The sequence below is a fragment of the Herpailurus yagouaroundi genome, unplaced genomic scaffold (genome assembly GCF_014898765.1).
Source record: "Herpailurus yagouaroundi ecotype Mexico unplaced genomic scaffold, PumYag 29, whole genome shotgun sequence".
Taxonomy (NCBI): Eukaryota; Metazoa; Chordata; class Mammalia; order Carnivora; family Felidae; genus Herpailurus; species Herpailurus yagouaroundi.
In genome coordinates this window covers 54158995-54182308 of record NW_024412377.1, presented here as the reverse complement: position 1 = coordinate 54182308, position 23314 = coordinate 54158995, and the positions used below count along the sequence as shown (strand labels likewise).

Here is a 23314-nt window from a genome sequence, read left to right as displayed (position 1 = left end):
TATACTTAACATGAAAATTACTCCAAAATGAACAAATATATGATCCCTGCAAATATGGTCACAGAGTTATGGTCTTATGGTAATATATGGAAATTCCTCTCCAGGCCTTGGCAAAAAAATGGGAAATAATATGTATAATTAAATTTGTGGTATATGTTATGAAGAAAACTTTAGAAAACCTTAAACTGCAAAACAGGGGAACGTACTTTCTTTGGTGATTCAGAAAAGGCCTTTCTAGGGAATTTATAGTTAAACTGATGTGATGGACAAAGAAAAGTTATCTAAGGATTTAAGGAAAAGTATTTCAGAAGGAAAAGATGCATATGTGTTCTGAAGCAGGTAGAACACTGCATTAAGACACAAGATTGGAGTCTACCGAATAAGAGCGGCCGGCGCAGATGCTAAAGCCATGGGCCAGTAATCACCGTGGTGCACATCAGCCCTGGTGAGTGAAAAAGAGGGTTAGACTAAGGACTTGGCAGTCGAAAGATGTGAAATCTCTTTTGAAGGCAAAATCTGAATTTCACTAAATACGTTGGATATTGGGAGAAAGGGAGAGAAAGTGATTAAAGATGACTCTAAGATTTACAGAAAGAGAAGATGGGAAGATTAAGATGTCACTGACTGAAATAAAAAAGAATGAGAGAGAGGTAGAGAGAGATAGAAGAGAAATCACAAGTTGTTTTAGACAGGTTAATATTACACGGTAGTGAGATATCTGCTTGGAGGTGTCAAGTAGGCAGCTGGATATACGAGTATAAAGCTCAAAGGAAAGATCTGGTTTGAAGAAATGAATTTTAATACTATTGGCATACTGATGGTGAGTGAAGTCACAGAGTGGCTAGAAACCTCCTAAGGTACTATTTCTCAAAGTAGCAGGAAGGGAAATCCCTTCAGAAGGTTGAAAACAGCACTAAAGCATAATATATGATATATATGTCATAATACATTATATCACTGACTGTGATATTTGGAATCTTGAGGTTCAGGGAATTCAGAGAATTTGGTAGCACAGTGTTTTGGGAGAAAGGGAAAATTTCTGGGTGATGGACTGGTCACTCTGGCTGACATGTTTCTAGAAGTGAGTGTGTGCATTTGTTTGAACAAGTCCTGGGCTTTCGCAGTGATGGTGGGAGAGGAAGAGTCTCCTTGCGGCTGCACTTCTGTGAATAGTTTTCTCCCCTGAAAGGACAGACTGTGGTAAAGAAATGAAAATAAATTGAAGCAATAAGTCCAAAGATAGAATTAGAAAATGTTAAATTTCCTTTTTTAAAAAAAAAAAAAATTTTTTTTTTAATGTTTATTTATTTTTGAGACAGAGAGAGACAGAGCATGAACGGGGGAGGGGCAGAGAGAGAGGAGACACAGAATCGGAAGCAGGCTCCAGGTTCTGAGTCATCAGCCCAGAGCCCGACGTGGGGCTCGAACTCACGGACCGTGAGATCGTGACCTGAGCTGAAGTCGGACGCTTAACCGACTGAGCCACCCAGGCGCCCGAGAAAATGTTAAATTCCAAATGCCCATCTATTCAGATGGGTGGCTTTCTCAGTGTCCTTTTCTCCTGTGATCATTTGCTCCCACCTCCTGCTTGCAATAGCAGTTTAATGAACAGTTTGAGAACAAATCATGAAGTACATACGCACGCATATACAACTGTGCTTTGAAGATAAAGCAACTTTGAATTCATCAAAAAAGGATTAAAAATTTCTGTTTTCTGATAAGAGTTACTTTGTATTTTGCTTTCTATTAAAATGTATTTAGTTTCAAAAAAAAAAGATCATTGGGGAAAGAAAGTACTATTCAATGAATGGGCATTAAGCAATATGTTCTCCATATGGAAAAACAAAAATAAATTTGATCCCAGTTTTACTGCACACACAGAAATTCATTCTAGATGGAAAAATGAAACTTAAAAAAATAAGTTAATACCTTTTGGGATAGAAAGTTTTTTTATAACTTTTTATACATAAGCTTTTTTTACAGAAAAGGGAAGGCGGATTATCTCCAGGAAAAAAGCCATTTTATACTAAGTACACTGGCAAAATTGAAGAAATCTCACAAGCTGTGGAGAGGAAGTAGATCAATGGTTACTCGTACAATGCTAGTGAGAGTGTAGAGTGTACAAATTGTTTTGTAAAGCAATTTGGCATTAAATTTTAAAGTTGAGCAGTCACAAATGTATGGTTTTAGAGTAATTCTTATTCAAGTATACTAGGAGACTACAAGAATATTAGTAAAAATACTATTAATAGTAACAAAAGAATCTACCAAACATTTAAAGAAGAGTTAATATCTACTCTTATAAGAGGATGAAAAACTTCCAAATTCATTCTGTGAGGCCAGTATCACCCTGATACCAAAACCAGATAAAGACACCAAAAAAAACCCCCCAAACAAAACAAAAACAAAAACAAAGAGAGAGAAAGAGGGAGAGGGAGAGAGAAGAAGGGAGGGAACTACAGGCCAGTATCTTATAAATATGGATGCAAAAATCCTCCAAAAATATTAGCAAACTGAATCCAACAATACATTAAAAAAGTCTTACACTACAATCAAATAAGATTTATTCTCAGGATGCAAGGGTGGTTCAATAGTCACAAAACAATCAACGTGAACATCACATCAGTAAGAAAAAGGATGACAATCATATGATCATTTCAGTAGATGCAGAAAAAATATCTGACAAAGTACAACATCCATTCATGATAAAAACCCTCTGCAAAGTATGTCTAGAGGGAGCATACCTCAACATAATAAAGGCCATCTACGAAAAACCCACAGCTAACATCACATCATACTCAATAGTGAAAAACTGAGAGCTTTTCCCTTAAGGTCAGGAACAAGACAAGGATATTCACTCTCACCATTTTCATTCAACACAGGACTGGAAAGAGTCCTAGCTACAGCAATTGGACAACAAAACAGAAGTGAAAGGCATCCAAATTGCTAAGGGAGAAGTAAAACTCTATTTGCAGATGACACGACACCATATATAGAAAACCCTAAAGACGCCACCAACAAAACTAGTAGAATTGATAAATGAATAAATGAATTTTTAGTAAAGTTACAGGATACAAAGTCAACGTATAGAAATCTGTTGCATTCCTATATACTAATAATGAAGCAACAAAAATTAAGAAAACTACCATTTACAACTGCAAGAAAAACAATAAAATATCTAGGAATGGAACTTAACCAAAGAGGTGAAAGACCTGTACTCTGAAAACTATAAAACACTGATGAAAGAAATTCAAGACAATGCGAAGAAATGGAAAGACATTTCATGCTCATAGTTTGGAAGAACAAATATTGTTAAAATGTCTATACTACCTGAAGCAATCTACAGATTTAAAGCAATCCCTATCAAAATAGCAACAGCATTTTTCACAGAACTAGCGCAAACAATCCTAAAATTTGTATGTAACCACAAAAGACCTCGAATAGCCAAAGCAATCTTGAAAAAGAAAAAAAAAACACTTGAGGTATCACAATTCGAGATTTCAACTTATATCACAAAGTGCCAGTAATTAAAACAGTATATGGTATTGGCATAAAAATACAGACACACAGATTAATGGAACAGAATAGAAAACCCAGAAATAAGCCCACAATTATATGGTCAATTAACCTTTGACAAGGGAAGAATGAATACACAATAGGAGAAAGACAATCTCTTCAACAAATGGTGTTGAGAAAACTGGATAGCTATATGAAAAAGAATGAAAATGGGCCACTTTCTTTCACCATACACAAAAATAAATTCAAAATGGATTAAAGACCTAAATGTGAGACCTGAAACAATAAAAATCCTTGAAGAGAGCACAGCATTAATCTCTGACATTGATTATAGCAACATTTTTCTAGGTATGTCTACTGAGGCAAGGGAAATAAAAGCAAAAACAATTGATTGGGACTATGTAAGAATGAAAAGTTTTGGCACTTCGAGTGAAGGCAACAGTTAACAAAACTAAAAGGCAGCTTACTGAATGGTAGATGCTATTTGCAAATTACGTATCTGATGAAGGGTTAGTATCCAAAATATATAAAGGACTGATACAACTCAATATCCAAAAACCAAATAGTCTAATTAAAAAAATGAGCAGAAGACATGAACAGACATTTCCCCAAAGATATCCAGATGGCCAACAGATACATGCTCAACATCACTCATTATCAGAGAAACACAAGTCAAAACTACAGTGAGATATCACCTCACACTTGTCAGAATGGCTAATATAAAAATAACACAAGAAACAACAAGTATTGTGAGGATGTGAGAAAAAGGAATCCTTTTGCACTGTTGGTGGAGTTTGTAAACTGGTGTAGCCACTGTGGAAAAAAGTATGGGGGTTCCTCAAAAAATTATAAATAGAACTACCCCATGACCCAGTAATCACATTACTGGGAATTTACCCCCAATATACAAAAATACTCATTCAAAGGGATACAAGCACCCCTATGTTTATTGTAGCTTTATTTACAACAGCCAAATTATGGAAGCGGGCTAACTGTCCACAGATGAATGCATACAGAAGATGTGGTGTGTATATATCTACACACACACACACACACACACACACACACACACACACACACAAACACACACACACAGGAATATTATTCAGCCAGAAAAAAGAATGATATCTTGCTATTTGCAGCAACATGGATAGAACTAGAGTGTGTAACGCTAAGTGTAGTAAGTCAAAAAACACGAATATTATACGATCTCACACGTGCAATTTAAGAAACAAACAAGCAAAAGTAAATAAATGAATAAATAAACAAGACAAAGCAAGAAACAGATTCTTAACTATAGAGAACAAACTGATGAGTTACTAGAGGGTAAGTTGGTGGGAGGGTATGGGGAAAATAGGGGATGGGGATTATAGAGTACACTTATGATGAAAGAAGCAACAAAAAAAGGAAAACAACTCGAAAGTCCAAAGTGAGAACGGGTAAATTGTGATATACTAATAAAATCGAACACGTTACAGCAGCCACTATGAACAAACTATAACCTCAGTCAACAATGTGATTCAATTCTAGAAACCTACATATTGCAGAATAAAAAAGACAAGTCCCAGGAAATGACATACACCATGACGTCATTTTTTGGCCAAGTTCAAGTTCAGCACAAAAGTAGTATTACATAAAATATTATTTGTGTGGATATACATGTAATAAAATTATATATAGGAAAAAAGTGAGGCAATTATAAATGGAGGCTCTGAGATGGTGTTTCCGTTGGTGGAAAGCATGCAGATGGTGGAGGAACTCCTACATAGATACCAAGTTGTTGAATCTTTTGGCTTACTGGTTTGGTTGTCTTTTATGGGCTCATACATGTTCATTTTATCTTTATGCTTTATAAATTATGTAACTGTTGTTTATATTTTGTATTTCTTAAATATATTAAGATAGACACAAGAAAAAGAGACCTTCTGAAATGGTCTAAAGTAATATAACAAAAATGTTCATATTAATACTCTCTTGGTGTGAGATGCATATACATTTCTTAAACTATCCTCTGCAATGTATAGTTCCCCCACAAATAAACTTTTTTTTAAAGGGAAAATAATAAGTAGATGATATAGGAAGTGAGGAAGTGGATACAGTAGGTATAGAGAATCTTCTATTTATTTTTTTTTTAAATTATTATTATTTTTTAATGTTTATTTTTGACACAGAGAGAGAGCATGAACGAGGGAGGGTCAGGGAGAGAGGGAGACACAGAATCTGAAGCAGGCTACAGGCTTTGAGCTGTCAGCACAGAGCCCGACGCGGGGCTCGAACTCACGGACTGTGAGATTATGACCTGAGCCGAAGTTGGCCACTTAACCAACTGAGCCACCCAGCGCCCTGAGAATCTTCTATTTAGATGAGCTATAAAGATGAGTGGAATTTTGGATTAAAAAAGGGTGTTGGGAGTGAGAGGTGCTGGATAGCTGCAGGAGGAAGTTGGGGGGAGCTGTCAAAGGAGTTAATAAAATTTATATATTTTACTTTATTATTTTTTTGAAGTTTTTTTTCTAAATTTATTTTTATATTTTGAGAGAGAGAGATAAAGAGAGAGCGTGCATGTGTATGCAAGTGAGGGAGGGGCAGAGGGAGAGGGAGGGAGAGACAATTCCAAGCAGGCTCCATGCTCCACACTAAGCATGGAGCCCCATACAGGGCTTAATCTCAAGACCATGGGGTCATGACCTAAGCCAAAATTGAGTCGGATGCTTAAGTGACTGGGCCACCCAGGCACTCTGAATTTATGTATTTCAAAGATAAATGAACATTAACATGTTTTAATACAGATTGGAAAAAATCCAGTAGAAAGGCTGTAAAGGATAAGTGAAACATAAAGTCACTTCTCCTGTAACAGGTGGGAAGATAGGATGAGCATAAAGGCAGGTGTGTTTACAGGCAGGGTAATGAGATAAAAGCTTTAGAATTCTTCATGAGGAAAATAATGGTGTCAGAAGAGTAAGACAGAAGGGCCAAAGGATTGAGAGTTCATGAAATTTGAAGTGGATGGCAGGAAAGGAAATTCCTATACATAAGATTACCAGGTAACCCTGAATGCCCATTTATGGTTGGTCATTATGGAATCTACAGTAATACCAACTATCTGTGTGATTGTTTTTTCAGATTTTTCTAGATAAGCACCCCTCCCTACTCATATCATATTTGAGAGTGTAGGCTCCGAATAAAAATACCTTTCAAATTGAGCAGTAACATCTCCGAGGTTTTGCACTGTACTCTGATACCTTTCCTGTAAAAGCAGGGTGGCTTGAGCGTGAGCAGCGTTACTTTTCTCTAGTTCAGCTTCTTTCCTAAGGAACAATTAAAAGATAAAAGGCTAATTACAAATCATATTCTATGAAAGCGGATAGTATTTACCTTTGGCACTGTGAATCATATGTCCAATGTCTGTATCTGCATAAACTACTGGACCGTTCAGATCTAATTTTATGACCTGCTTCTAATAGCATGTTTATTTATGTACTAACTTCTCTTCTGGCTTCATCTTATCCTTCCTGTCCTTATTTTACTTTCATTTGCATCCTAATTTACTCATTTCTAAATTTATCTTTTGACACTATATGCACGTATGTAGGTAGTTTAAACATTTTTTTTTTTAGAAGAAGGTAGGGTAAAAAGACTCTAAAACACAATCTTAATGGCAGCAGCCAAATTACCAGCTAAAAAGCTGGCTGACTGAATAAAGTGTCTCTGCATTTAAGAAACACTCTTTAACTACACTTGGTATTTCTTTGAAAAAAGAGTTGATAGCACTATGTAGATTTAAATTAAAAAAAATTTCTTTTAATGTTTATTTATTTTTGAGCAAGAGAGATAGAGTGCGAGCAGGGGAGGGTCAGAGAGAGAGGTAGACACAGAATTTATTTTTTTATTTTTTTATTTTTTTTTTCAACGTTTATTTATTTTTGGGACAGAGAGAGACAGAGCATGAACGGGGGAGGGGCAGAGAGAGAGGGAGACACAGAATTGGAAACAGGCTCCAGGCTCTGAGCCATCAGCCCAGAGCCCGACACGGGGCTCGAACTCACGGACCAAGAGATCGTGACCTGGCTGAAGTCAGACGCTCAACCGACTGCGCCACCCAGGCGCCCCAAGGAGACACAGAATTTGAAGCAGGCTCAAGGCTCTGAACCATCAACACAGAGCCTGATGTGGGACTCAAACCCATGAACCGTGAGATCATGACCTGAGCCGAAGTTGGACTCTTAACTGACTGAGCCACGCAAGTGCCCTTAGGACTATGTAGATTTATTTTGATTATTTCAGTAATCCATATATGAAATTGTTATTAAAAAAATATTCAATAACTTATTTGGTGGATTACTTACATAGACAAAATAGCTTTAAGTCATCTTTATTCATATATATTACAAACCTCAGAAAGTTTTTGAAATATTAACATTACATATTACCAAAATAGTGAGAAAAATTTTGAGATATACACATGAGCTTGTAAGAGACCTTTTAAAGAACATATAGAACTAAGAACTATAAATAAGAAGCTTTATTTGCTTATAGGCTAAGTTGGACACAGATAAAATAAATGGAACTAATCAAATTCCTTCTGTAATGAGCATGGGATTAAAAAATACACACACCAACAGCTAAAAGCAATCACATAGTACTAAAGGCTTTATAATAAAAATATTCTCTTCCCTGCCCCACAGAGAAATCATTTCCAATTTTCTTATTTTTTCTCTTATGCCTAAGATTTCAGGTTGGAACGGACCTTAGAGATCACGTTATTAAAATCCCTTTATTTTATATCTGATGAAATAGTAAATTAAAGTAAATTGTCTTGCTTAGAATCACACAGCTGGTTAACAGATCCAGCAATAAAATCCTTATCTCCTGACCTTTGCACTGAATTCCTTGAGTTGAAAAAATGATTGTCTCAACTTTCTTTCCTCCCTGAAACTGATGTCATCTACTCAGTTTCTTAAAGTGCCTGCTTCCTGAGAATGGTTCCAGTATAGAACAATTCCCTAAGAATACTCTGGTACTTCTCCCCGCAAAAGCAGGCATATAAAAAACCTTTGTGTCCTTTTTATCACCACCACAAGAAAACAAAAAAAAAAAAAAGGATTTTAACAAAAGTATCCAACAGGAGACAGATACACAGTTGTGAGATATACTACAGTCCTGTAGACTCATGTACAGTTCTTGGTTGCTAGAAATATTTTTAGTAATGAAATCTTAAGCAGTCAAATAATGTTAATTATTGTAGATACAGTTTGAACTCAAGAATCCACTTGGTATTTTAACCTAAATAAATGTAGTAGAGAAGGATGCATAATGTGATGAAAGTAATATGGAAATAGCAATAAAAGAAAAGCCTGAGGGGCACCTGGCTGGCTTACTTGGTACAGCATGCAACTCTTGATGTTGGGGTGGTGAGTTCAAGCCCCATGTTGGGCATAGAGCTTACTTTAAAAAGAAAGAAAGAAAGAAAGAAAGAGAAAGAGAGAAAGAAAGAAAGAAATAAAAGCCCAAGATCTCTTAAATTTCTTATTTTTGAATGTTGCCCAGGTTCGGTTGTTTTTTTTTCTCATTTTGTTTTCATTGCTACTTCTGAGTATTTGTGCTCCCTTAGAAAAGGTAATTAAAGGTATAACTTATGCTTATGCTATGTAAACTGATGTACACACGGGGAAAAAATGGAAATGTTTCTTATTAAAGGGTGAGATTCTTAGCCTTTTTTCTAAATCTGTTATTGCTATAATGCTGATGTCCAACAATTTTAGACAACGTAACAGCAGTAAAGAAACCCCAAATTTTGAGTTTGTTTATTAACAGCCTTTTAAATTAAACCTCTTGCCTAAAAAAAAAAAAAAGAAAGGGCAGGGGCGGCTGGGTGGCTCAGTTGGTTAAGCATCTGACTTCAGCTCAGGTCACGATCTCACGGTTTGTGTGTTCGAACCCCGTCGGGCTCCATGCTAACAGCTCAGGGCCTGAGCCTGCTTCGGGTTCTGTGTTTCCCTCTCTCTTTGCCTCTCCCCAACTCATGCTGTTTTTCTCTCTCAAAAGTAAGTGAACATTTAAAAAAAAAAAAAAAAAGAAAGGGCACAGCTTCTGATTTTGGCTGTCATACTTGTTTGTATGCATATTCTATGGGTATACTTTTTTTGAGTTTTATTTATTTATATTTAGAGAGGTGGGGGGAGGGGCAGAGAGAATCCCAAGGAAACTCTGTGATGTCAGTGCAGAGTTCGATGCCAGGCTCAATCTCACAAACCATGAGATTGCGACGTGAGCTGGAATCAAGAGTCAGATGCTTAACCAACTGAGTCACCCAGGTGCCCCTCTATAGGTATACTTTACCTCTCTGTGTCTACTCCTTACTTGTAAAAGAATTCCAACCTTACTTACTTGCATGACTGAAGTGAGATTGCTAAGAGAATGTACTGGAAAGCATATTTTTACATCTGAAGTCATATGAGACATGAGATCTTATTGATACCAACCCTTTCAGCTTTTCTTCTAGGAGTTTCAGTTCCTCAGCTCTAGATTTTGTTTCCTCTTCCAATTGTGTAATCAGCCTTTCAGCTTGTTCCTCCTTTTGCTGTAATTTATCTAGTTCTTCCAGTGTTTGCTTTAATTCTTCCTCAAAGAGATCTCTCTCTCTCATCATTTCCTCTTGAAAAGAACCTAGCTTCTGTTGAAGACTGGAGGACAACTCCTACATCCAAATAGAAACCACCAAAATAATATGAAATGGCATCAAGAGATTTTTACTAATGACAAAAAAAAGAAGTACAGAAAGTAAAGTATGAATACTAAATTCAAGAGCCTCAAAAAAACAAAAACCTTTGAAAAATACGGATATCACCTGCATCTTGTCATCGATTATATTCTGCACCTTGTTAACAATGTGGTAAATGTTTTTTCAGTTTTTCTATGCAACACACACTCACACACTTCTTATAAAACTAAAATTATATTCTACAACTGACTTTTAGCATATTTTCCTCAGAGGATACCACAGAAAAAGTGTACTATGATTTTGACAGTACGTAAATATATTTTAAAGTTATATAACATACAAGGGCACCTGGGCGGTTCAGTCTGTTAAATGTTCAGCTCAGGTCACGACCTCATAGTTTGTGAGTCCAAGCCCCACAATGGGCTCTGTGCTGACAGCACAGAGCCTGTTTGGGATTCTCTCTCTCCTCCGCCCTCTGTCTCAAAATAAACATTTAAAAAATAAAGTTATACAATGCACAAATATATCAATACTGGGAAAAAGTTCTAACATTAAAATAAAGTGAAGACACAAATAAATGGAGAGATTCTGTGCTCATGAATTGAAAAAATTAATATTGCTAAAATATCCATGCAACCACAGCGATCTATAGATTGAGTGCAATCCCTATCAAAATGGGAATTTTCACAGATATAGAACAATGGAATAAGATAAAATTCATATGGAAGCACAAAATACCCTGAATAGCCAAAGTGCTCTTGAGAAAGAAGAACAAAGTTGGAGGTATCATACTCCCTGATTTCAAACTATGTTACTCAAAATAGTATGGTGATGGCATACTAACAGACACATTGATCACTAGAACAGAATAGAGCATAGAAACAAGCCCACACATATTAATTTATGATAAAGGAGTCAAAAATATACAAAGGGGAAAGAACAGTTTCTTCAATAAATGGTACTGGTAAAACTGGAAAACCACAAACAAAAGAATAAAAGTGCACTACTACCTTAATACCATTCACAAAAATTAAATAAAAATGTATTAAATGTAAGACCTGAAACCATAAAACTCCTAAAAGAAAACATAGGCAGTAAGGTTATTGACATTGTTCTTGGTGATGATCTTTTGGATAGAACACCAAAGCAAAGGAAACAAAAGCAAAAATAAACAAGTGGGACTACATCAAACCAAAAAGTTTCTGGGGGCGCCTGGGTGGCTGAGTCAGTTAAAGCATCCGACTTCTGCTCAGGTCATGATCTCACGGCTCGTGAGTTCGAGCCCCATGTTGGGCTCTGTGCTGATAACTCAGAGCCTAGAGCCTGCTTCGGATTCTGTGTCTCCCTCTCCTGTTTCTGCCTCTCCCCAGTTCACTCTGTCTCTCCCAAAAATAAATAAATGTAAAAAAAAAAAAAAAGCTTCTGCACAGGAAAAGAAACCATCAAGAAAATGAAAATGTAACTTACTTACATGGGAGAAAATATTTGCAAATCATATATTAGATAGGGCAGATGGGTTATAACCAAAATATATAAAGAACTCTTACAATTCAAAAGCAAAAAACCCAACTCTAATTAAAAACTGGGTAGCAGATCTAAAGAGGCATTTCTCCAAACATCCAGATGGCCAACAGGTACGTGAAAAGATGCTCAACATCACTAATCAACAGGGAAATGTAAATCAAAACCATAATGAGATTCACTTCATACCAGAATGGCTATTATCAATAAGACAAGAAATATGGGTGCCTGGCTGGCTCAGTCAGTGGAGCATGTAACTCTTGATCTTGGGGTCTGAGTTCGAGCCCCATGTTGGGCACAGAGATTACTTGAAAAAAAAAAAAAAGACAATAGACAGTAAGTGTTGGCAAGGATGTGGAGAAAAGGGAACGCTTGTGCACTGTTGCTGGGAATGTCAATTGGTGCAGTCACTATGGAAAAGAGCATGAATGGTCCTCAAAAAATTAAATACAGAATTGCCATGCAATCTAGTAATTCCAGTTCTAAGTATTTATTTGAAGAAAATGAAAATACACACTTGAAAAGATTATGCACCCAATGTTCATATCAGCATTATTTACCATAGTCAAGATATGGAAAAAACTTAAATGTCTACTGATGGATGGATGAATAAAGAAAATGTGGTATATATACACACAAATTGATTATTATTCAGCTATAAAAAAGAAAATCTTGTTATTTGTGATGCTATGGATGGACTCTGAGGGTATTATATTAAGTGGAATAAATCAGACAAAGAAAGAACAATATTATATGATCTTATTTATATGTGGAATCTGGAAATAAACAAAAACCCAGCCATAGAGAACAGACCGATGGTTGCCAGAAGTCGGGGTGGGTAAAATGGGTGAAAGAATCAAAAGGTACAAACTTCCAGTTAAAAAATACTTCAGTCATAGAGTGTTATAGCATGGTGACTATAGTTAACAGTACTGTATTGCACTTTGGAAGTTATTGAGAGAGTCTTAAACACTCCTCAGAAGAAAAAAAATTTATAGTTCTATATAGTGATAGATGCTAACTAGACTTATTGTGGTAGTAAGTTTGCAACATATACAAATATTAAATTGTTATGTCATATACCTGAAACTTACATAATGTTGTAAGTCAGTTATACCTCAATAAAAAAGCAAAAGCAAAACCCAGTATAGATGTGCCCAGGAACACTCTATGAAAGAAAACAGGCCCTTTGCCCTTAAAAAGAACGGTCAACATATGGGGCGCCTGGATGGCTCAGTCTATTAAGTGTCTGGCTTTGGCTCAGGTCATGATCTCCAGATTTGTGAGTTCAAGCCCTGCATTGGGCTCTGTCTTGACAGCTCAGAGCCAGGAGCCTGCTTCAGACTGTGTCTCCCTCTCTCTCTCTCTCTCAAAAATAAACATTAAAAAAAAATTTAAAAAGAATGGTCAATGTAAATAAGCATCCTCTCCATCCTGTACACTCCTAACAATGCATTTAGGAGACACATCTCTTAAATACTAAGATACAAGAAAACATTTGAAAGGTCTGCCAACAGTAACTGCAGTTGTGGGACTGGATGGGACAAAAAATAACAAAAAACAAAAAACAAATGAAGTGGAAAAATGCTTCTGACTATACCACACCCCAATCCTAGTTTCCTCATTGTAGAGATAACCACTAGTTTTGGTATATATGCCTTCTAGTCTTTTTTACACATTTATACACTTAAAAAATACATACATATAAATGATATATACTACGTATGTAACGAACATTTAAAAAAATCCTAAAAATAGTTGAGATCTTCAAGTCAGTATATATAGATCTATTTAATTCCTTCAGTTGTTGCAAGTTGCCCAAAATATAATATTTCGCATCAGTGCATTTACCTGTTTGCTCCACTCTTACTAATGTGTTCTGTATTATCAAATATTTTAAATGTTTATTTATTTTGAGATAGAAAGCACAGCTGTGTGCCTGTGCACACAAGTGTGCATGAGTGGGGGGGGGGGGGGGGGGGGGAGGGAGGGAGAGAGAGAGAGAGAGAGAGAGAGAGAGAGAGAGAGAGAGAATCCCTAGCAGGCTCCACACTGTTGGCACAGAGCCTGATGAAGGGCTCAATCTCACCACCTGTGAAATCAGACACTTAAATGACTAAGCCACCTAGGTGCCCCTATTATCAAATGCTTTAATGTGTGCCAATCTTGTAAGGGGAAAAAATTATTTCCATTTCTTTATTACTAAGGTAGAGTATTCGTGTTTACAGATTATCTGAATTTCTACTGAGAATGATAAATTTACATGCTATGCTCATTTTTTTAATAAACTTTCTTCTCACATAAAATATTTTTTATGTAATCTGGGTTTTAAAAATTTTTCAGTTTTGTTTCACATGCATTTAGACACTATTTTACAACATAACTGTAAATGCCTAAGTAGTAATCTAACACAAGAATGTGCCAGAAAATATTAAAAAAAAATTTTTTTTTATTATGTTTCTTTATTTTTGAGATGCAGAGAGAGCATGAGTGTGGAGGGGCACAGAGAAAGAGAGACATAGAATCTGAAGCAGGCTCCAGGCTCTGAGCTGTCAGCCCAGAGCCCCAATGCAGGGCTTGAACCCACAAACTGTGAGATCATAACCTGAGCCGAAGTTGGACACTCAACCGACTGAGCCACCCAGGTGCCCCTATGCCCAGAAAATATTTTTAAACTATTTTCTTATTTTGGTTTATTAGTTGCTTATAATTTTTTCACATCATCAATAATGTGGTGAATATTTGTGTGGCTTAACAGCATATACACGACTATTTCCTCAAGATAAGACTTTAAAAATAGAATTGTTGGATCAAAAGACATATATAATTTAAAGGTTTTCAGATACACAGGGAAATGTATGACATATAACAAGCAAAAGTTTTTGCTTTTTTTTATTGTAGTGTACTACCTTCTCTTGTTGCAGAAGTGAATCACTTTGCAGTTCTTTTTGTCGTAACTTTTCATGTTCTTCCTTTTCAAGAATAAGTTTCTCCTTTAAGTTTTGCATTTCAGAATTCAGAGCTTCATCCTGTTCCCTATCCCTGTTGATGAGGTCTTCTATACAAATGAAAATGCTGTATTTAGATACATGTATTTAGAGAATGTATTGCACTTAGAGAAACTGGATTTCCATATACCCATTTTTTGCTGTTAGCATGTTATACAGATCAAGTATTTCCAAAGAAATAAAGCCAAAACATAATTCTGAAGTTTGTATCATTTACTACACAAAATGTAGTGCATATCCTATGGTATGTCTTCTCAATTTAAATGGCTACCCAATGAGGAAGTCAAGAAATGTACCACTGTATATATTTCAATCAAGACAAGCAATATATTGAAATAAACAGAAAACAAACATTGTAAAAGACAAACATTCTCATATGGGAATAGGATTTTAATGTTATTTCCACAATTTTTTAAAAAACTCTTAAATACAGAGAACAAACTGAGGGTTGATGGAGTCGGGGGTTGAAGGAGGGGTGGGGGAGACGGGTGATGGGCATTAAGGAGGGCACTTGTGGGGACAAGCACTGGGTGTTGTATGTAAGTGATAAATCATGGGAATCTACCCCTGAAGCCAAGACTACACTGTATGTTAGCTAACTTGACAATAAAAAAAAAAAGTTTGTTTTAATACAGCAGTACAGTCTTTACATACTGTACATGTTACTTATGTTACATACCTTTTTCTTTTTCAAGCAGCTGACACTTAGCATTTAGGTTTTCGACTTGTTTAGAAAGCATAGCAACATTTTCCTCAAGAGATTGCTTAAGGCTTAAAACTTCATAATTCTTCTCTTTCAAATTTTCTTCTAACTGGGCAATATCTAGCTTGTATTTTTCCACTTGATCTGATGCACAACTACAGTAAAACAAATTATTTTGAAGAGCACATAATTTAGGCACAGGGAAAATTAAACTAAAAAGGATGAAAATGATGTATTCATCACTATTCAACAAAATAAGGTCCAATTTAAAACTACTATTAATATTACCTAATTTCTTCGATGTATTCTAAGAGTTTTTCTGTTTCGGATTTTTCATCAATCTTGTCCTTCTCTATTGAAACACTGAAAAAAATTACATATATGAATACTCACAGTAGTCACACATAATGTTTAATCTGTACCAGATACTGCTGTATCAGATAGGCTATCTCTAGACTCCAAATCCTTAATTCTTATTTTCTGTGACCTCTTAAATTGACAATTTAGTATATGCAAATAGGAAACTGAAGTTTTTTTTAATTTTTTTTTTCAACGTTTTTAATTTTTTTTATTTTTGGGACAGAGAGAGACAGAGCATGAACGGGGGAGGGGCAGAGAGAGAGGGAGACACAGAATCGGAAACAGGCTCCAGGCTCCGAGCCATCAGCCCAGAGCCTGACGCGGGGCTCGAACTCACGGACCGCGAGATCGTGACCTGGCTGAAGTCGGACGCTTAACCGACTGCGCCACCCAGGCGCCCCCTGAAGTTTTTTTTTTAAAGTGAGAAAGCTTTCCAAATAAATTCTGATAAATTTCATGATGATGAAAATTGCACCTATAACACTCCAAGTGTTAGAAATGATCTTTCTTGTAGCCTTCCCAGTCCCCACCCCACCATCACACATACAAAACAGCCTTTGTTCTAGGTTGATTTTTATGCAATTACTTTGGTGTTTACCTCCTCCAAACAACTCAATTTAAAAAATGAGCAAGAAAGTTAAATAGACACCTTACAAAAGGATATATTATATACATGAATGGTCAGTGAGCACATACAGTGAAGCTCGGCCTTAGACTAACAAAATTACAAATGAGATACTATTTCCTACCTACTAAAAGGTGGAAATCAAACAGACTGACAATATCAAACCTTGGAGACGTGGAACAGTTGCACCTATCACGCATTGCTAAGTGGGACTGTAAAATGGCTCATACAACCACTCTGGGTTGGTTGGTTTGTTTGTTTTAATAATTTACACATATACTACACTACCCTATGACCCATGTATTCCAATCCTAGATGTTCATTCAGGAGAAATAAAAACTTATGTCCACAAAAAGATATACATAGCGGACTTATTCACACTATCAGAAAACTGGAAACACAAATAATGATCAACAGAGGAATAGTAAACAAATGGAGGTATATTCAGATAGTGGAATACTACTCAGAAATAGAGAACAAATTATAATACAACAGTATAGATGAATCTTAAAATACTATGTTAAACAAAAGAAGACACACACACACACACACACACACACACACACACACACACACACAGTGATAAACACCTCCCATCCCCACCCTCCAAAGACCAAACTAATTTATATGATGGAAGTCAGAAAGTGGCTTCACGTGTTGGGGGCCTCATAATGGGGAAGAGCAGGGGAGCAGGAAGAGGCAGGAAGGAATTTTCTGAGAGGATGGTAATGTTCTCTGTCTTGTTTGTAGGGTGATGACAGAGGTGTATACAATTGTCAAAAGTCATCAAACTGAATACTTATGATCTATATATTTTTTGTAGGTAAGTTACAGCTCAATCATAAAAAGGAAGGCTAGGATTATACATTAATCACAGCTTCTTATACCAATATTCCTCAGTTTTGGTCTACCATCTCCATAAGATGATGCTACTAAAAAGATGAGGAGGCCTTTCCTCATAATTTGTACAAAAGATGGACAAAAGTAATACATTTATACATCTTTTCAGCATTAAATGGGAGTGATCAGGGCTCAGCTAAAGAAGAGAAACAAGGCAAGCAGGGAGGCAATGAGAGAAGTATGGAGGAAGGTTAAGTCTCAGTAAACAAGAGAGAGGTGAGAGAGGGAAATCAACAGTTACACTTAACAATTTCTCTTTCTTTTTAGGCACTCACAGTTTCCCCTCCAGTTGTGCTATTTTCCCCTGAGACTCCTCAAGATTCTTCTGAGTGACCTGTAGCTTCACCTCCATGCCTTCCTGTTTAGCCATCATACTCTACACAACAAAAATAGGTGTTACGAAGTGGAAGTTGTTCAGGTCCCCAGATCCAGACACAGCAAAACTCACCAAAAGTATCACTCACCCTTATCTTTGTTTCTCTCTTGTTTCTAAGTTTCATTAATTCGAGGCTTAGAATTCTCATAGTCTTCTGGTTACTATCTTCAGAAAACTAAGTACAAGAAACATATAAAAACATTTAGATATATTTTCTGTTAGATCTTATATAAAATCACATAAATATTGATTATTCTATTACTGGGACTATTATTTACCTACAACATATTCTGGTAGAGAAAATGCCTTTGATCACACCAGGATTACTGATTTTATGTAATATTGCTACTGTTCTTGTCCTTCTTTTTGATTAATGTGATTTTCTGGCTTATTTATTTTTATTTTACCTTTTCTAAAGATTCTATTTTATTTAAAAAAATTTCTTTTAACATTTATTATTTTTGAGAGACAGAGAAAGACGGCACAAGCAGGGGAGAGGCAGAGAGAGACAGATACACAGAATCCAAAGCAGGTTTCAGGCTGTGAGCTGTCAGCACAGAGCCTGATGTGGGGCTTGAACTCACAAACTGTGAGATCATGACCTGAGCAAAGTCATATGCTTAACCGACTGAGCCATCCAGGCTCAGCTAAAGATTTTATTTTAACTAATCTGTACACACACACACACACACACACACACACACACAGGGCTTGAACTCACAACCCTGAGATTAAGAGCTACATGCACCACCAAGTGAACCTTCCAGGCACCCTTTTCTGCTTACATTTTAAACCTCTTTGGGTAGTTACCTACCTCTACATGCTGGAGAGTCCACTGCAAGCCTCCAAAACAAGCTTCTCAGAGAGGATTTTGTAATATGTGCTTGCTTAACAAAATGCATCTAAACTGCCTAGTCTATTTTGAAATATGTAGACTATACAGTTCATCCCAGGCCAACTAAATCAGAATCTCCCTGGATGGGGCCCAGGAATCTGCTTTTTTCCCTAAGCTTGATTCATACGCATCCTCACTCAAAGAGCTCAACACGTTACAGGCTCTGAATAGATGACTGCTATTAAACTGAACAGTGACGTACAGCCTCCTTTTACTTCTGACAAAAGCAAATGACCGTGCTATGTCCTTTATGATCTATTAGTATAATATTATTAATACTAATATTAAATAAAATATTTATAAACAGAATATCTATTAAACACATTTAATCCACAAATTTATTCATTTCCCACTTCAATCCCAAAAGGATTTGAAATGGAAGCCTGTCATGTGATTATTTATTTCAGAGAAAGATCTAGTGACTTCTAGACATAAATTCTACAAGTTTTATTAATGCCCTTATTTATTAGGAGTGACTTTGAAGGAGGGTGAGAAAATGTCAGACATTAAAACAAAAAGCAACTTGTTTATCATTTCTTATGTGTCAGATACCATAATAAAAAAGACAATGATAATTCTTCTTGGAAGCAGCTTAACATTTAAGGTACATTTGGTAAAGGAAAAAGGCTAAACTAGAGCCTAAAATTCTCAAGATATAAGAAAAAAAACCTACAACATGTTTATAACTTATTCAGTTGTAAACATTACCATGAGATTTAAATACCTTTGATTTTAGTAGCTCATTAGTCCTGGTTAATTCAATAAGCTGTTTTTCTAGTGAAGCATTACTTGCAGAGAGAGATGTTTTCTCCCTGACTGCAGCATTTAGCTTAGCCTCTGTCTTCTCTAACTCGGCTTCCAGATCCTGGATCCGCTTATCCTGAGCACCACGTTCCTGCACGAGAACACGAATCTGGACGGAAACAAGGTGATAAATGAATGATTTACCAATACAATGCCAATGTAACTAGATGCTACTGAAAATAAAACATTCAAATTCTAGAAAAAGCTTTGTGACATGATGTTGTTAAATATTCTGATTTCACTAGCTGTTTGAACATTCATATTTATATGTTTTAAAAATCTGTAAGAACTTAAATCTGTAAGCATTTTAAGAAGAGAGGATTTTAATTGTTGTAAGCTTCCAGGTATAATTAAACTGTTCACTTTTAAGGTATTTCTACCTATAAGAGTTCTTCTTTTCTCTAGTTCTAGTTATATGAACTCAAATTATAGTTTGAAATGCTAACTATCTTTTTTATTTCAAGAAGGCAGAATGGGGCTTCTGTGTAGGATATAGTAAGCACTACAATAGGAGTGATCAGTAAGCCACCACTCTTGTTGCAATTATGAGATCAAAACCAAAACCAAAATCAAAACCACCTGACAACAGAAAATGTGGAAGTCAGGAGACAATGAAATGATTTGTTTAATATAAGGGGAAAAGTACCAATCTAAAATTCTGTTCCCAAGGAAAATATCCTTTAAATTTGAAGGTGACATGACGATGTCTTACGAGAAAAGAAAAGCTGAGAGGATTTGCCAATAGCCTGCAGAACAAAAGGTACTAAAGGAGTGTGTAGGCTCAACAAAAATGATCCCAGATATTTACAAGATTTGCACTTTAAATATAAGGACAGGGGCGCCTGGGTGGCTCAGTCGGTTGAGCATCCGACTTCAGCTCAGGTCACGATCTTGCGGTCCGTGAGTTCGAGCCCCGCGTCAGGCCCTGGGCTGATGGCCCAGAGCCTGGAGCCTGCTTCCGATTCTGTGTCTCCCTCTCTCTCTGCCCCTCCCCCGTTCATGCTGTCTTCTCTCTGTCTCAAAAATAAATAAATGTTAAAAAAAAAAATTAAAAAAAAAATAAGGACATAGAGAGACATAATAATGGGTCAGGAAAGATGTACCATGTAAATATTAAACAAAAGAAAGATGGGATGCCCTTATTAATATGATACAAAGTAGACATTTAAGGCAGAAAGTATCATTAGCGATAAAGAAGGAATTTTATAATGGAAAGGTCATTTCAAGAGGAAGATACAATCAAATTTGTTGTGCAACTTTAAGTTCAAAATATACAAAGCAAAATGCATATTGTGTACATTACATAGGTGTATGTATGAGGTGGAAATGAGAAAGTACCTCTTTCTCTAGCTAATAAACAGACAAAAATATCAGTACAAAACTTTTAAACATATTGAACTGACATATATAAACTGTACCAACAAGTACATATACATTCTTTTCTAGTGCACATAAAACATTTACCAAAATAGATTATTTGTTGGGTACAAAAGCATCGAAACAGCACAGTTGTATTAAGTCACATGAAGTATTTCCTACTCTTTCTTAACTGACTTTGTGTTGATACTAATCTCAGTATTTTAGGCCAAAAATGCTTACCTAAAAATGTATCAAACACCATATGTATATATATGGCTATGAACTAGATGCTAGTGATTGAATGAGCTTTAAGGTTCCCTACCAGAAGATTCTCTACGCTTATATTATTGGTTTATAAGCAACATTTATAGCAAAATATTATAAACTAGGAAAAAGAACACTGAGATTATCTTTACAGGTTTTTGCAGTTAAGGAAGTTTAAGCTTCAAAAAAAGGGTTTGTACACTCAAATGCCTATGTGGCCAAGCAGATAATATAAATAAGTAGAGAGAGCCAGGTGAGGACTGAGGAGCAAATGTGGAGTATAAAGGAGGCAGCCCTGCAAAGCCCTAGCATATTGTTGCCCTGTAGTGGAAAGTGGAAACAGTGTCCTCAGATCGTCTGATTTTGCAACATAAGCCAGAAATCTGAACGTTTTACATGAAATGTTACTTCTTAATATTGATAATTAATTCAAATTAAATAAACAAACAACAAATACTATGGGGCTTAAATAAAAAAGAGCTCTATTTGTAAAAAAAAAAAATCTCTATTCTAATGGTGCCTGGGTGGCTTAGGCAGTTAAGCATCTGGCTCTTAATTTCGGCTCAGGTAATGATCTCATGGTTGCAAGATTGAGCCCCACATAGAACTCTTCACTGGCAGTGTGGAGCCTGCTTAGGATTCATTCTTTCTCTCTCTCTCTCTCTCTCTCCCTCTCTCTCTCTCTCCCTCTCTCTCTGCGCCTCTCAAAAATAAACTTAAAAAAACCTTTCTATTCTAAACGATTAAGAAACTGATGCAAATTATCAGTTCTAATCTTGGCACTGCCACTCACTTACCAGTTAACTGAGACTCAGTTATCACCTAAGTATTAACCCCTACATTGTAGGCATGTATCCTCAATAAAATGATGGCCAGCATAATTAAATACTAAAAGAATCAGAGCAACCAGGGCAGAGATTTGCAAAGCTATGTTGACGTATTCTTGGTCCTAAGCTAACATTTAACTGTAATCACTGGAAAGTTTTAATATGTCATAAGAATATGTACACTAGAAAAAGAGTTGGTCAGCAATGTAAACATGGAAAGAAAACTGCTAGAGAAGCAAAACTGGTAGTGACCATCTTACTCCTGCTTAGGGAAGTAAGTGGACTCTTTAGGTCAGCATTGCTCAGTAGAGACTTCTGCCATGGTGGAAATGTACTGTATAGTATGGGCGCCACTCACTGGAGTGCTTACAGCGCATTTAAAATGTGACTAGTGCAATTGAACTATTGAGTTCTTACTTTTACTTAATTTAAATAAGTCTCAAATGGTGAGTGGCTACCATACTGGACAGGATAGCTCCAGATTTATCCTCCAGCTCCATTTTATCCTTAAATAAGGCATATATAACTTACTGAGCAGAGGATGTGTAGGATTAGCACAACTCTTTCACAATTCAACTAACCTGCTAGGATTTCATGCTAAGAAATTCTCTAGCTAGTCACTGTCTTAACATAAACATTAGCATACAGGAAGCGTGTGCACTGAGTAAATGTAAATATTTGACACATGCATAATTGCAATATAGCAATATATTAATTTTTAGTGATCAATTTTTCATAGAGTGGGTAATCTTGAATCTGCCCCTAACAAACTTGACACTGTCAGCATACCACACTGACCACCAGGCTCCGAAACTTAGTATCTAATAAAGCTAAAGAATATGGGGCACCTGGGTGGCTCAGTCGGTTTAAGCGTCCGACTTCGGCTCAGGTCATGATCTCGCGGTTTGTGAGTTCAAGCCCCGCGTCGGGTTCTGTGCTGTCAGCTCGGATCCTGGAGCCTGCTTCCGATTCTGTGTCTCCCCCTCTCTCTCTGCCCCTCCCCTGCTCACACTCTGTCTCTCTCTCTCCTTCAAAAATAAATAAACATAAAAAAAAAAAATTAAAAAAAAAAAAAGAATAGTTACCTCGCAGGCACTGGTCTGGACAGATTATCTGCCTTGCTACGCAACTCCCCAAACTGCAACAGAATACCTGTCTCTTAACTCTAAGTCACTCTGCATTTTATAGCACATTTATTTTTCAATTAAGTTGAAAGCATTGCTTACCTCTTTTTCTAGTATCTTCAAATCTTTATCATTCTTTTGAGACTCCTTCTATTTAAAAATCAAAGAACAGAGATAAACAAATTTAAGCACCACAAATATCACAGCCAAATTTGATTTTTAGCTATAAAAAAAGATTAAAGAGTTCAAATTCTTTTTCCTTCCTTCCTTCCTTCCTTCCTTCCTTCCTTCCTTCCTTCCTTCCTTCCTTC

The 23314-nt window shown here is 36.3% G+C and overlaps 1 protein-coding gene across 2 annotated transcripts in view; it reads right to left on the bottom strand.

Annotated features, from left to right (window-relative positions):
• The window catches only part of HMMR (hyaluronan mediated motility receptor), a 40509-nt gene that overhangs the window by 8918 nt on the left and 8277 nt on the right, over positions 1–23314 (bottom strand). The window contains exons 4-12 of one of the 2 annotated variants that reach the window (XM_040444118.1): positions 23106–23150; positions 19350–19538; positions 17819–17905; positions 17630–17730; positions 15758–15832; positions 15446–15624; positions 14668–14816; positions 9999–10213; positions 6708–6824 (exon numbers count right to left, since the gene is read on the bottom strand). In XM_040444118.1, the coding sequence (XP_040300052.1) occupies positions 6708–6824; positions 9999–10213; positions 14668–14816; positions 15446–15624; positions 15758–15832; positions 17630–17730; positions 17819–17905; positions 19350–19538; positions 23106–23150 (1157 nt within the window). Of the gene's footprint in view, positions 1–6707; positions 6825–9998; positions 10214–14667; positions 14817–15445; positions 15625–15757; positions 15833–17629; positions 17731–17818; positions 17906–19349; positions 19539–23105; positions 23154–23314 lie in introns of both variants that reach the window. The other variant, XM_040444109.1, reaches the window with a different exon arrangement.